General features: G+C 50.3%; 1 protein-coding gene across 2 annotated transcripts in view; it reads left to right on the top strand.

The window, feature by feature from the left end:
* ZSWIM5 (zinc finger SWIM-type containing 5) overlaps positions 1-13,034 on the top strand; it is a 72,409-nt gene extending 59,375 nt beyond the window's left edge. Inside the window, exons 6-15 of one of the 2 annotated variants that reach the window (XM_075832588.1) lie at positions 1,926-2,102; positions 2,788-2,934; positions 3,961-4,098; positions 4,379-4,639; positions 5,228-5,363; positions 5,632-5,789; positions 6,649-6,812; positions 6,920-7,001; positions 7,843-8,304; positions 9,257-13,034. In XM_075832588.1, coding sequence (XP_075688703.1) covers positions 1,926-2,102; positions 2,788-2,934; positions 3,961-4,098; positions 4,379-4,639; positions 5,228-5,363; positions 5,632-5,789; positions 6,649-6,812; positions 6,920-7,001; positions 7,843-8,304; positions 9,257-9,312 — 1,781 coding nt within the window. In that variant the 3' untranslated portion in view covers positions 9,313-13,034. Of the gene's footprint in view, positions 1-1,925; positions 2,103-2,787; positions 2,935-3,960; positions 4,099-4,378; positions 4,640-5,227; positions 5,364-5,631; positions 5,790-6,648; positions 6,813-6,919; positions 7,002-7,842 lie in introns of both variants that reach the window. The other variant, XM_075832587.1, reaches the window with a different exon arrangement.

Below are 13,034 nucleotides of genomic sequence, written 5' to 3'. Positions count from 1 at the left end.
TGTACATACATTACATTACTTATCCTGTACTGATCCTGAGTTATATCCTGTATTATACTCCAGAGCTGCACTCACTATTCTGCTGGTGGAGTCACTGTGTACATACATTACATTACTTATCCTGTACTGATCCGGAGTTACATCCTGTATTATACTCCAGAGCTGCACTCACTATTCTGCTGGTGGAGTCACTGTGTACATACATTACATTACTTATCCTGTACTGATCCTGAGTTATATACTGTATTATACTCCAGAGCTGCACTCAGTATTCTGCTGGTGGAGTCACTATGTACATACATTACATTACTTATCCTGTACTGATCCTGTGTTATATCATGTATTATACTCCAGAGCTGTACTCACTATTCTGCTGGTGGAGTGACTGGGTACATACATTACATTACTTATCCTGTACTGATCCTGAGTTATATCCTGTATTATACTCCAGAGCTGCACTCACTATTCTGCTGGTGGAGTCACTGTGTACATACATTACTTACCCTGTACTGATCCTGAGTTACATCCTGTATTATACTCCAGAGCTGCACTCACTATTCTGCTGGTGGAGTCACTGTGTACATACATTACATTACTTATCCTGTACTGATCCTGAGTTATATCCTGTATTATACTCCAGAGCTGCACTCACTATTCTGCTGGTGGAGTCACTGTGTACATACATTATATTACTTATCCTGTACTGATCCTGAGTTACATCCTGTATTATACTCCAGAGCTGCACTCACTATTCTGCTGGTGGAGTCACTGTGTACATACATTACTTATCCTGTACTGATCCTGAGTTATATCCTGTATTATACTCCAGAGCTGCACTCACTATTCTGCTGGTGGAGTCACTGTGTACATACATGACATTACTTATCCTGTACTGATCCTGAGTTACATCCTGTATTATACTCCAGAGCTGCACTCACTATTCTGCTGGTGGAGTCACTGTGTACATACATTACATTACTTATCCTGTACTGATCCTGAGTTACATCCTGTATTATACTCCAGAGCTGCACTCACTATTCTGCTGGTGGAGTCACTGTGTACATACATTACTTACCCTGTACTGATCCTGAGTTACATCCTGTATTATACTCCAGAGCTGCACTCACTATTCTGCTGGTGGAGTCACTGTGTACATACATTACATTACTTATCCTGTACTGATCCTGAGTTACATCCTGTATTATACTCCAGAGCTGCACTCACTATTCTGCTGGTGGAGTCACTGTGTACATACATTACTTATCCTATACTGATCCTGAGTTACATCCTGTATTATACTCCAGAGCTGCACTCACTATTCTGCTGGTGGAGTCACTGTGTACATACATTACATTACTTATCCTGTACTGATCCTGAGTTATATACTGTATTATACTCCAGAGCTGCACTCACTATTCTGCTGATGGAGTCACTGTGTACATTACATTACTTATCCTGTACTGATCCTGAGTTATATACTGTATTATACTCCAGAGCTGCACTCAGTATTCTGCTGGTGGAGTCACTATGTACATACATTACATTACTTATCCTGTACTGATCCTGTGTTATATCATGTATTATACTCCAGAGCTGTACTCACTATTCTGCTGGTGGAGTGACTGGGTACATACATTACATTACTTATCCTGTACTGATCCTGAGTTATATCCTGTATTATACTCCAGAGCTGCACTCACTATTCTGCTGGTGGAGTCACTGTGTACATACATTACATTACTTATCCTGTACTGATCCTGAGTTACATCCTGTATTATACTCCAGAGCTGCAATCACTATTTTTCAGATTCAGAGCTAAAATCTCCCAGCATCCCCTACTTGTTCATTGTCTGCACAGAGATTTCTTTGGTGATTTGCATTTTGTGATACTGAAATAGCAGAATTGGATCTTTCTTTATCTTTAGATTCTTTGGTGCGTCCGAGAAGGACCGTGTTCACCCGTGCAATTGAAGCCTGTGATTTGCACTGGCAGGACAGCCACCTCCAGCGGATAATCAGCAGTGACTTCTACCTGTCGCCTTCCTGTCAGAGGGATGGAGAGAGTTTGCTCTTCAACTCTCAGGGGCAACCCCTATGGCTGGGTGAGTATAGAGCTTGTTGTTAGTAACTTCTGGCACCAGGAGGCATCTAGGTATGGGCGAGACAATGGCATGGCTGCATTTGTTGTGGAACTACAAGTCTCATCATCCTCCTGCCACCAACACCTGGTACAGAGGAGGTGGAAATTAATTGTGGAATAGTGGTGTATTTGGGGAATGAACGTATCTTTGCTGCCCATTCATTTTTCTCGGAAGATACGCACTACAATCATAGCGAATACCGATTGGACAAGTTTCCATGGGTCGGAATTGATTGGTTTTAGCACCAGAGATCTCCACAATTATCATTACTGGGAGGATAATCCATCAGTAATAAGTGTCTATGGCGAGTGCTTGATGGAGCTGGGCAGGTGGGTGACATATAGAGGGGTGTAGCTATAGGGTGTTCAGAGGTAGCAGCCGGGCTCTGGTGTCTGAGGGGCCCAAAGACTCCACTGCCACATAAGAAGACACCAGTATTATAAGTGGTAGGAGGGGGCTGTTTCACATTTTGCATTGGGGCCCGGAGCGTTGTTACCCCGCTGCTCATACATCATGTTCTGGTCATGTGGTCGGAGGGAAGATTTCTGTAGTATAAAGGATGATGGAAATGAGAATAATGAAGAGCCGAAGGGGAAAGAGATGTCAAGTTACCAAGTTCATCAATATCCATTATTATTTATTTTAGAACACGTTCCCACCGCGTGCGCAAGAGTTGATGCCCTGCGATCCCATGGTTATCCCAAAGAAGCTTTACGCCTGGCAGTCGCCATTATAAGCACATTGAGATTGCAGCAGCAACGGCAGCTGGAGATCTACAAGCAACAGAAAAAGGGTGAGGGGCTGCGATCAGGGCCACTGGGCAATTACTGGAGAGAGCATGGGCACTGAGGTCTGTCTGTTTATGGACCTAAGAGACTGGGCTGGGTGACTGGTCATGGGGTGAGTGTATGGCACTGGGTGACTAGGTTCGGGGTGAGTGTATGGCACTGGATCACCGGTCATTGAGTGAGTGTATGGCACTGGGTGACTAGGTTCGGGGTGAGTGTATGGCGCTGGATCATTGGTCATGGGGTAAGTATGGCACAGCATGACTGGGCTCAGGGTGAGTGTATGGCACTCGGTGTCTAGGTTTGGGGTAAGTGTATGGCACTGGATCACTGCTCATGGGGTGAGTGTATGGCACTGAGTGACTGGTTTGGGGTGAGTGTATGGCGCTGGATCATTGGTCATTGGGTGAGTGTATGGCACTGGGTGACTAGGTTTGGGGTGTGTGTATGGCACTGAGTGACTAGGTTTGGGGTGAGTGTATGGCACTGGGTGAGTGTATGGCACTAGGTTTGGGGTGAGTGTATGGTGCTGAATCACTGGTCAAAAGGTGAGTGTTTGGCATGGGGTGACTGGTTTGATGTTATTGTATGGCACAGCATGACTGGGCTCAGGGTGAGTGTATGGCACTGGGTGTCTAGGTTTGGGGTAAGTGTATGGCACTGGATCACTGGTCATAGGGTGAGTGTTTGGCACTGAGTGACTAGGTTTTGGGTGAGTGTATGGCACTTGATCACTGGACATGGGGTGAGTGTATGGCTCTGAATCACTGGTCATGGGGTAAGTATGGCACAGCATGACTGGGCTCAGGGTGAGTGTATGGCACTGGGTGTCTAGGTTTGGGGTATGGCACTGGATCCCTGGTCTTGGGGTGAGTGTATGGCATGGGGTGACTGGCTTGGAGAGGGTGTGGCACAGGATTGGGCATTGCATGAAGGTGCAGGGGGAGATTGAATGTTTGCCAGTGCTGCATGTGATTTGTCAGGTTGTCCGGAGGTTTATCATCGGTAGACACGGCTTTTCATTCCCGCAGAGCTGATTCAGAGGAACACGACTACAATAACCAACCTGGAGGGATGGGTGGGACACCCACTAGACCCCATTGGATGCCTATTTACCACTCTGACTGAGGCGTGCCGGGTGGATGAGGAAAATGCCATGGAAGGAACAGGTAGGACGGGCGGCTTACAGTGACCCGGGGGCTTCAGTTCTTTTCTGACATGGGGAGGATCCTGCTCACTAGAGCTCACAATCTACTGCCGAGCAGCGGCTTCTACTTGCTGCAGGAACTGGTCACAGGGTCAGTGTCTGCACCCGCACCGATGTAAACTAATATAGTGCCAGGTGACCGGTTTACACCCCAGGTGGCATGCGTGGCACAACCTCCGCCCCACACAGTCTTTCTTCCGGATTGTCGAGGCTACATGTTCGTTCCTTCTCACCCCTCACAGAAAGCAGCGAGTCCCAGCGCCCAAACTACCAACACGTGTGTGTGCTCAACGACTCCCTGGAGAACGGAGAATCCTACCTATCCTTGGCACTGGAGGTAGCTCTGATGGGCATGGGGCAGCAGCGGCTGATGCCTGAAGGGTTGTACGCGCAGGATAAGGTGTGCCGCAACGAGGAGCAGATCATCGCTCGCCTGCAGGAACTGGAGATGGATGCCGTGCTCGTCCAGACCCTGCGCAAGCAATGCATCCTGCTGCTGGAAGGTACGAGTCTGACACTAGTGCACAGTGTGAATGGTACCGTAATATGGACATAAATAATGGGTCCGGGATCAACCTGGGCGGGGGATCTGAGCCTCTTAGAGTCTACGTAGTAACCGAGAGAGGCCTGGAGTAAGTTCTGCCAAGTCTACACTGCCCCTTCTCTGCCCAGTGACAATTTTACATGAGTAATGTGACTGGTTGCTAATGACTCGCTGCCTGACAACACCATTGCAAGGGCTGCTGTTGTTAGGCACTTTGTCCCTAGTAACCAGACTGTCAGACAGGACCCAGCTGGTCAGCTCAGAGATGGATTGTTCCTGTGATGGTATAAAAGCTGCTCCATAGCAGTCACCCCATCCAACCCCCCACCCTAGGCTGAGGTATAAATCCGATTTTTTTGTGGGGGAGGGGACGACTTTGGGCGCAGAACGACAGACTCATTGACCGCTGGTCTCATTATTTGAAGAATTGTCAAGCAGCGGGGAGACATCGGTGCTCGGGGGTCACAATCTCTTACCTGTTCCTTTAAATAGATGCAGTAAATTCCCTGTCATGTCTGGGGATATTTCTGATAGTTTTCTGTTTCAGGGGGTCCGTTCAGCGGTCTGGGAGAAGTCATCCACCGAGAGAGCGTCCCCATGCACACGTTTGCCAAATACCTCTTCTCTGCATTGCTGCCCCACGATGCGGACCTGGCCTATAAGCTGTCTCTCCGCGCTATGAGGTGGGTACAGGGAAGTACGATGCTGCGTGTACGGGATTGACGTTAAAGGGACGGGTCATTATAGACGTGACGTGGACATTGTTGGGTTCCAGAAGCCGGGACCTGCACCGGTCATCGTGGGGTCATGTGATTAGCGGTAGTCGTGGGTTCAGCTGTCGGTCTGCAGAGGGGGCGCCTCCTGTATACATTGCTGATGTGTATTCGGCACCGGTGTGCGCGCAGTTACCGGGTCTGATTTCATCCCATCTCTGGCTTTATTCTGCTTCAGGCTCCCGGTGTTGGAGAGCAGCGTCCCCTCAGGCGATGTATCCCACCCTCATCACATTGTGTCTGTGGTGCCAAGTCGGTATCCCCGTTGGTTCACTCTGGGACACCTGGAGTCACAGCAGTGCGAGCTGGCCTCAACCATGCTGACCGCTGCCAAAGGTAAGACGACGGCGACAGAAACTTCTTAGGCTGGGTTCACACGACCATGTTACGTCCGTAATGTACGGAACGTATTTAGGCCGGAAGACCCGGACCGAACACAGTGCAGGGAGCCGGGCTCCTAGCATCATAGTTATGTACGACGCTAGGAGTCCCTTCCTTGCTGCAGGACAACTGTCCCGTACTGTAATCATGATTACAGTACGGGACAGTTGTCCTGCAGAGAGGCAGGGACTCCTAGCGTCGTACATCACTATGATGCTAGGAGCACGGCCCCCTGCACTGTGTTCGGTCCGGGTCTTCCGGCCGAAATACGTTCCGTACATTACGGACGTAACATGGTCGTGTGAACCCAGCCTAAGACGTCCGCGGCCTCTAGTGGTGAAGATGTAAATTACGGTCTCCACTATTTTCATGATCTCTTCTTTCTAAAAGTGAACGCCAACATTCCTGGTTCCGTTCAGAGGCCGACAACCTGTTTAGACCGGATACTTCTAACAGCTGAGAGTTTGTTACATTGTATCAGTGCATACAGAGGTGGAACTTGTAGCTCCTGGGCCTCAATGCAAAATCTGTAACCTACCGTGTCATTTATGTTGGTGTCTTATGTGGACGAGGGAACTTTAGGCCCCCTCAGACATCAGGACGCCTGGTAACTGCTACCTCGGCACCCCCTACAGCTACGCCCCGGTGTACATAACGGTCCTTAAATACTAATATCTCTTGTCCGGCGTTATGTGGTTCCAGGTTCCATAGTTCTTACCGTTCTCATTGGCTCTTCCTTGGGACATCGTTGATTAAATTCCCCTATTTGTTATGTGTCGCCCTCTCACCCAGACGTGACGCCTTCTCTCCACAGGTGACATGCTGCGACTCCGCACTGTTCTTGAAGCCATTCAGCGCAACATTCATTCCTCCTCCCTGATCTTCAAGCTGGCACAGGACGCCTTTAAGATCGCCACGCCGGCCGACAGCAGCTCGGACACAACGCTGCTCAATGTCGCCCTGGAGCTCGGGCTGCAGGTAAGAAGTGGCCTCCATCTTTCTCCTTATTGTTTTCAGGTTATTGATCTAGTTTAACCCTTTGCTTTTGGAACGGTCTTTGAATCATTGACATCTTCTGCCTTCAGGTCATGAGAATGACACTCAGTACCCTGAACTGGAGGCGCAGAGAGATGGTGCGGTGGCTGGTCACGTGTGCCACGGAAGTCGGTAAGTCTTATCTGCGTTTTATGTTGGGGACTGTATGAGACGTCACTGTCTCCTCAAACATGCGGCTGGGGCAGGAGACGATGGGACAAGGGACCTAATATGGAAGAGAAGTCCTGCTCCGTACACAGTCCATGGAGCCTGCAGCGGGATCACACCGAATACACAGGAGCTTGTAAACCCAACTCCATGGTAATATCCATAATCACCCCAATGTGCAGCACAGTCAGTGACAGCGCCGGGGAGACTGCAGGGACGGAGGCTGGAGGCGTTGACAGTCCACAGCAGCGTGGCCAATCTCCACTTCAGAAATTTCTGGACAACGGAGCTAAAAACCCCATCCTCCCCACCTGTACCCCATCCTCCACACCTGTGCCCCCCCCCCTCCCTTGTAAATATCTCCACGCAGCAAACAGTGCGGAGAGCAGTAGTGGGTGCCTACCACTACCACTCTCCGCTCTGCCTAACATGACTCGCCAAGGAGGTCATGTGACGGAGGTCATCTTCTGGCTGGGGTCGGTGACGGCCCAGGATTGGTCCACTCCAGGCACCGACCTCAGTTGGCGGCATATTTTCAGATTCCGCTGTCAGGCCACGGCCTTTGCATGTACATTTTGGCGCAGTGCAATGTTCCGGGGAATAAAGAAAAATCCCGGACTGTGTTTTTTTCTGCCGGACGGTACAAACGGCAGAAAAAAAACCACCCATTTTTTGTGGTCTGTCCGTAAATTACAGACGGTTGGCAACCCTGGGGACGGGGATAACTCCGCACCGCCCTCCGTCATTGCCACGTTTGCTTGTTATTGTTGGTGGTTTCTGATGTCGTGTCTTGTGCTCCCCGCAGGTGTCCGCGCTCTTGTGAGCATCCTCCAGACCTGGTACACGCTCTTCACCCCCACAGAAGCCACCAGCATCGTAGCCGCAGCCGCCACATCTCACAGCACCGTACTGCGGCTCAACCTGGACTACGCTCAGCGGGAGGAGCTGGCCAGCTGTGCCCGGACCTTAGCCCTGCAGTGCGCCATGAAAGACCCACAAAACTGCGCCCTGTCTGCTCTCACCTTGTGCGAAAAAGATCACACGGCCTTCGAGACGGCCTATCAGATCGCCGTGGACGCTGCCTCCGGGGGCATGACCTACTCCCAGCTCTTCACCATCGCCCGCTACATGGAGCATCGCGGTTACCCACTGCGGGCCTTCAAACTCTGCTCCCTCGCCATGAGCCACCTCAACCTGGCGTACAACCAGGACACGCACCCCGCCATCAACGACGTCCTCTGGGCCTGCTCCCTCAGCCACTCGCTAGGTAAAAATGAATTGGCGGCATTAGTGCCTCTGGTGGTGAAAAGTGTGCACTGCGCCACGGTCTTGTCAGATATCCTTAGGCGGTGCACGCTCACAGCTCCGGGATTGGCTGGAATTCCTGGCAGGAGGAATTCCGGGAAACTCATGTCAACGGACAAACCGCCGCTGCGGCAGCTGCTTGATGCGGCGGTCGGCGCCTACATTAACACCACCCACTCCCGCCTCACACACATCAGCCCCCGGCACTACGGAGAGTTCATAGAGTTTCTCAGCAAGGCCCGGGAGACCTTCCTCCTGGGCCAGGACGGTTTACTGCAGTTCGCTCAGTTTATAGACAATTTAAAGCAGATCTATAAAGGTAAGAAAAAGCTGATGATGCTGGTGAGGGAGAGGTTTGGCTGAAGCTCGCGCCTCCGTCTCTTGATGAGCTGTCTGTGGACCCCTCATACCCCAGGGGCCAAACCAGGACGGTCTCAGCAGGAGCCTTTCCTCACACCTGCCAAACATTTCATGACTCTTTGGGGGAGGGGGTGTTGGGGGGAGCAGCGTCAGGACCATTCACCACCTTCTCACGTGTGCGGCGCTTCTGATGAATTTTTGGGTCCTTGACATTTGGTCATCCGGTCAAGTGGAGGTCACGATCAGTTTTCCACTAGCAGAATTGTCTGGATGGGAGATTTTATCCTCTCCACCAGGTGGCGCTGCAGCACACAGCATCATCCACAAGGGGAGCATTTGTCTGGATGGGAGATTTTATCCTCTCCACCTGGTGGCGCTGTAGTACACCGCATCACGTCACTAGGGGAGCATTAGAGTTGCCGCCGTTATAAGGCTTGTATCATGGCCGTCATTACCAGGTGCTTGAGAATCGCGGGTCTGCAGAGCAGCCGGGGGCGGCGTGGCCGATGACTTGTGATTCTGCATCGCTCAGGGTTGACTTGTCTCATTTTCAGACCGTGTAGCACCGGCTACACCAGGGAGACGTTACTGTAACCGGTGCCCTCGCTGACCGTGAAATGTCCACTCGACGCCCTCGTGAGATCTCCAGATGTGAAAACCGAACCCTCTCCCGCCGCCTGTGACTGGAATCCCTCAAACGTCCCATCCAGAGAGAAGCAGGAGATGCGGCCCACGGTGTGGAACTAGCAGTCCCAGCATGTCCTGCCCGCCAGAGAAGTCCTGAAACAAGCGGCTCAGGGTCCCTGCTCCTGGTATAGCGCGCAGGAGAAACCGACCAAATACCGGGCGAGGCCCCTGCACACCACCGTATATTTCACCAGTAATCACGGACGCCTTTCAGTATTTTTAGGGATCGGTGTCCGTGCTGAAAAACTGATAGAACCCGTCCTGTTCTTGTCAGTAATTACGGCGCGGACTCTCCCATAGAGGTCTATAGAAGCTTCCGTAAATATGGACGGCTACTTCTGTGCATCCGCATACCGTCCATATTTATGGAAGCGTTGCTAGGCAACATGATGACATGTGTAGCCCCCCCTTTTTTTTTTTTCGGATCCGTATGTACGGATGAAATACACCGACCGTATATATGGATAATACACGGATGTCTGCTGGGCAGTGTTTCGGGACATGAAAATACTGTCGTGTGCATGGGGCCTGACTCTTCAATACGGTGAGGGTCGTGCGGCCTAAGACCACGGTCACCCTGCCGGCATCGCAGATAACGAAAGTAAATCCGGCCGCGTTGCCGCCCGCGAGTTGCTGCGATGCGACCGTCACAACAATTATGAACCTGCTAGTTTCTTTGATCGACTGTCGCAGCAACTCGGGGGGTACAACGCGGCCACGTGGACCTTCATTACCTGCGATGCATGCGGGACGACGCAGCGAGCTATGACCGCGCCATCATGGCCAAATTCGCTTTGCAGCCCCGGCCTAAAACATGAGCGGTCCCGATAACATTCCTGTTATTTCCATCACGTCGCTGGTTTCCAGGGACCCCCCCACGTCACGAGAAGGAGCGCCGAACGTTTACCTTACAGGCTGGCGTGATGGGACCGCACAGCCAGCTCTGTCCAGCCGTGTGGAGGACTTACCGGTGTGAGTGCAGTACAGGCAATGACCACTAGAGGCACACGTCCCTATTGCTTGGCGCCGGTGGTTCTGCTGTTCTCAGCGAGGTCCAAGCTTTAGGCCACGTTCACACAGTGCAGATTTACTGCAGATTTTGCCTGCATTTGGTAAGTCAAAACCAGGAGGGGAGACCTATAAGGCCTTTCTTTATATATTTCTTCTGTTTAGATTACATTCTGGGTTTTGGCTTAAAACACTGCATGCAAAATCTGCAACAAATCTGCACTGTGGGAACGCAACCTTAACTTATCAATACATTATATTCCGTGAGTGAGGTCAGAGCCGGGTTATAGAGGCCGTCCAATCTGCTGTAAATAAAGCTTCATCGTATAAGGAAAAGTTTGTTAATCAGCGTTTTTAAGATCTCTGCTTGCTCTCAGTGTATGCTGACATTCTTGTTTATATCCAGAAGCTGAAAATTTGTACTGACCTAATACTTCTCACAGCTGAGGGCTTGTTACACTTGTATCCAGTCTAGGCCGCCCTCTGTGTTGACTCCAGGCTGATACGTTTTATCTACACTGATACATTGTAAGGGTATGTTCACACGGCGGGGGTCCGTAACGGCTGAAATTACGGGGCTGTTTCAGCCTGAAAACATCCCCGTAATTTCAGCCGTACCGGCATGTGCAGGCGCTTGAACGCCGCGTCTATTACGGCCGTAATTAGCGCTGCTATTCATTGGAGTCAATGAATAGCGGCTCCAATTACGGCCAAAGAAGTGACAGATCACTTCTTCTACGCGGGCGTCTATTTACGCTCCGTCATTTGACAGCGGCGCGTAAATATACGCCTCGTGTGAACAGACAAACGTCTGCCCATTGCTTTCAATGGGCAGATGTTTGTCAGCGCTATTGAGGCGCTATTTTCAGACGTAATTCGGGGCAAAAACGCCCGAATTACGTCCGTAAATAGGCCGTGTGAACATACCCTAACACACCCTCAGCTTTGTATTAGGCTCTGTTCACACTAGTGTCACGGTGTGTGAGCCATGTGATAGATCTATTTCCCAATGAATCAAAGTAAATCTTGACGGGTCCAACAGAGTCAGAGTTCCAGTATTTTTTAAAGGGGGAATCGCACTGCAGACCGCACTAATCCTGCTTAAAAAATGACAAAGGAAAACCCTGATGGAATCTGTGAAGAGAATTTTACAGGTTTCCATCCTTTGAATGTAAATTAGAATGTTCCCATTAACTGACATGAAGCAGAGATCTTGAAAAAGATGACAAAGTCTAGTATGGATTTGCTGAACAGCTTTATTTCTAGAGACCAGGAAACCCCGTATATATCATCCAGAGCTCGTCCTCGTGCACACGACAGTAAGGGTTTTTACTGTCCGCAATTACGGAAGCGCCTATAGGCCCTTCTATGGGCGAGTCTGTGCTGCGATTGCGGACAAGAATAGGACGTGTTCTATATTTTGTGGATCATTTCCACGGCCCAGACACATCCGTAAATATACGGAAAGTTGTCCGTGGCCGATAGAAACGAATGGGGCGCAATTTTATCTGTAATTACGGATAAAAACTACGGCCGTGTGCGCGAGGCCTTAGACTGTCCAGGTGTTTGCGCTGACGGCCCCCCTCCCCCAGATTGACTGATCATCTCGCAGGTTCCCACACCCTGCGCTACAATCCATTCCGGAGTCTCGTCGCCACCGCTCGCCCTCATCCTGTCCCTGACGAGAAGCGTCTCCCGCCTCATCGCTGAACCGACTGCAACAAACTCAGGGAACACGACGTAAAAGTGACAAGAAAGCGATTATCTAGCTGTAAATACGATAATATATGAAATGTAAAATACTAATTATTTATGGCGGTTCTGTCCTCCGCGGGGCGATGCTTTACTTGAATGCTGGGGCTGGAGCGGCGCATTTCTCAGGTGGGAGGAGGGAGGTGGTTTTTTTTTTACGGGGGAGGGAGTCATCATTTGTGCAATGAGCATTGGCTGTAATTTGTGGGGGCCTCTCCCCCTAATACAAGAAGGTATCGTGCCAAGAATCGGAGCTCGTCGATCTCCCCCTCCCCCATTCACAGTTGTACAGAGTGGATATTGCAATAATGAACACACCCGGAGATTTGGGGTCTTTTGGATTCACCGTGAGTTGGTCCGAGTTGTTCCAAAATGTGCGCCGCAGGCGATTACGAAGGACTGAGGCTTAGCAATAAATGTGGTGCAGCAGGGGGTGACCCCAAAACCAGTAACGTCCTGTGAACTCTCCCTCGCACCAGTTTCTGTTCCCCCTCCCTTATATTTATTTGTGCCCTTCATCTGCCTTGTTCTACCTGTGAATCACCCCCCCCCCCACCCCCACCCCCACATTAACGTCTCTTTTCGTTGCGTGATGAAGCGGCCAGGTCTTGGCGAGCGGTGATTATGGGATGTCGCTGCCCCTCCACGTCCGTCTCTTTCTGCATCGCTTCTCCGCGCCCCTCAGTATTCCTCGCCACAGACGTATCATTGGTCTTTTTACCAGTTTAATTTTTACGGCTTTTTTTGTTATATTTGTGCGACCTCTTAATGTTTGTTAATATTAATAAGAAAATGAACCCTATTTATGTATTGCGGAAACCATTTTATATGAATTGTGTTGAAAATTTCAGTGCTTTTATATGAATAAATTGTGAATCACAAACA

This window comes from Rhinoderma darwinii, chromosome 7 (assembly GCF_050947455.1).
Source record: "Rhinoderma darwinii isolate aRhiDar2 chromosome 7, aRhiDar2.hap1, whole genome shotgun sequence".
NCBI lineage: Eukaryota > Metazoa > Chordata > Amphibia > Anura > Rhinodermatidae > Rhinoderma > Rhinoderma darwinii.
This window is presented reverse-complemented; position numbering and strand designations above follow the sequence as displayed.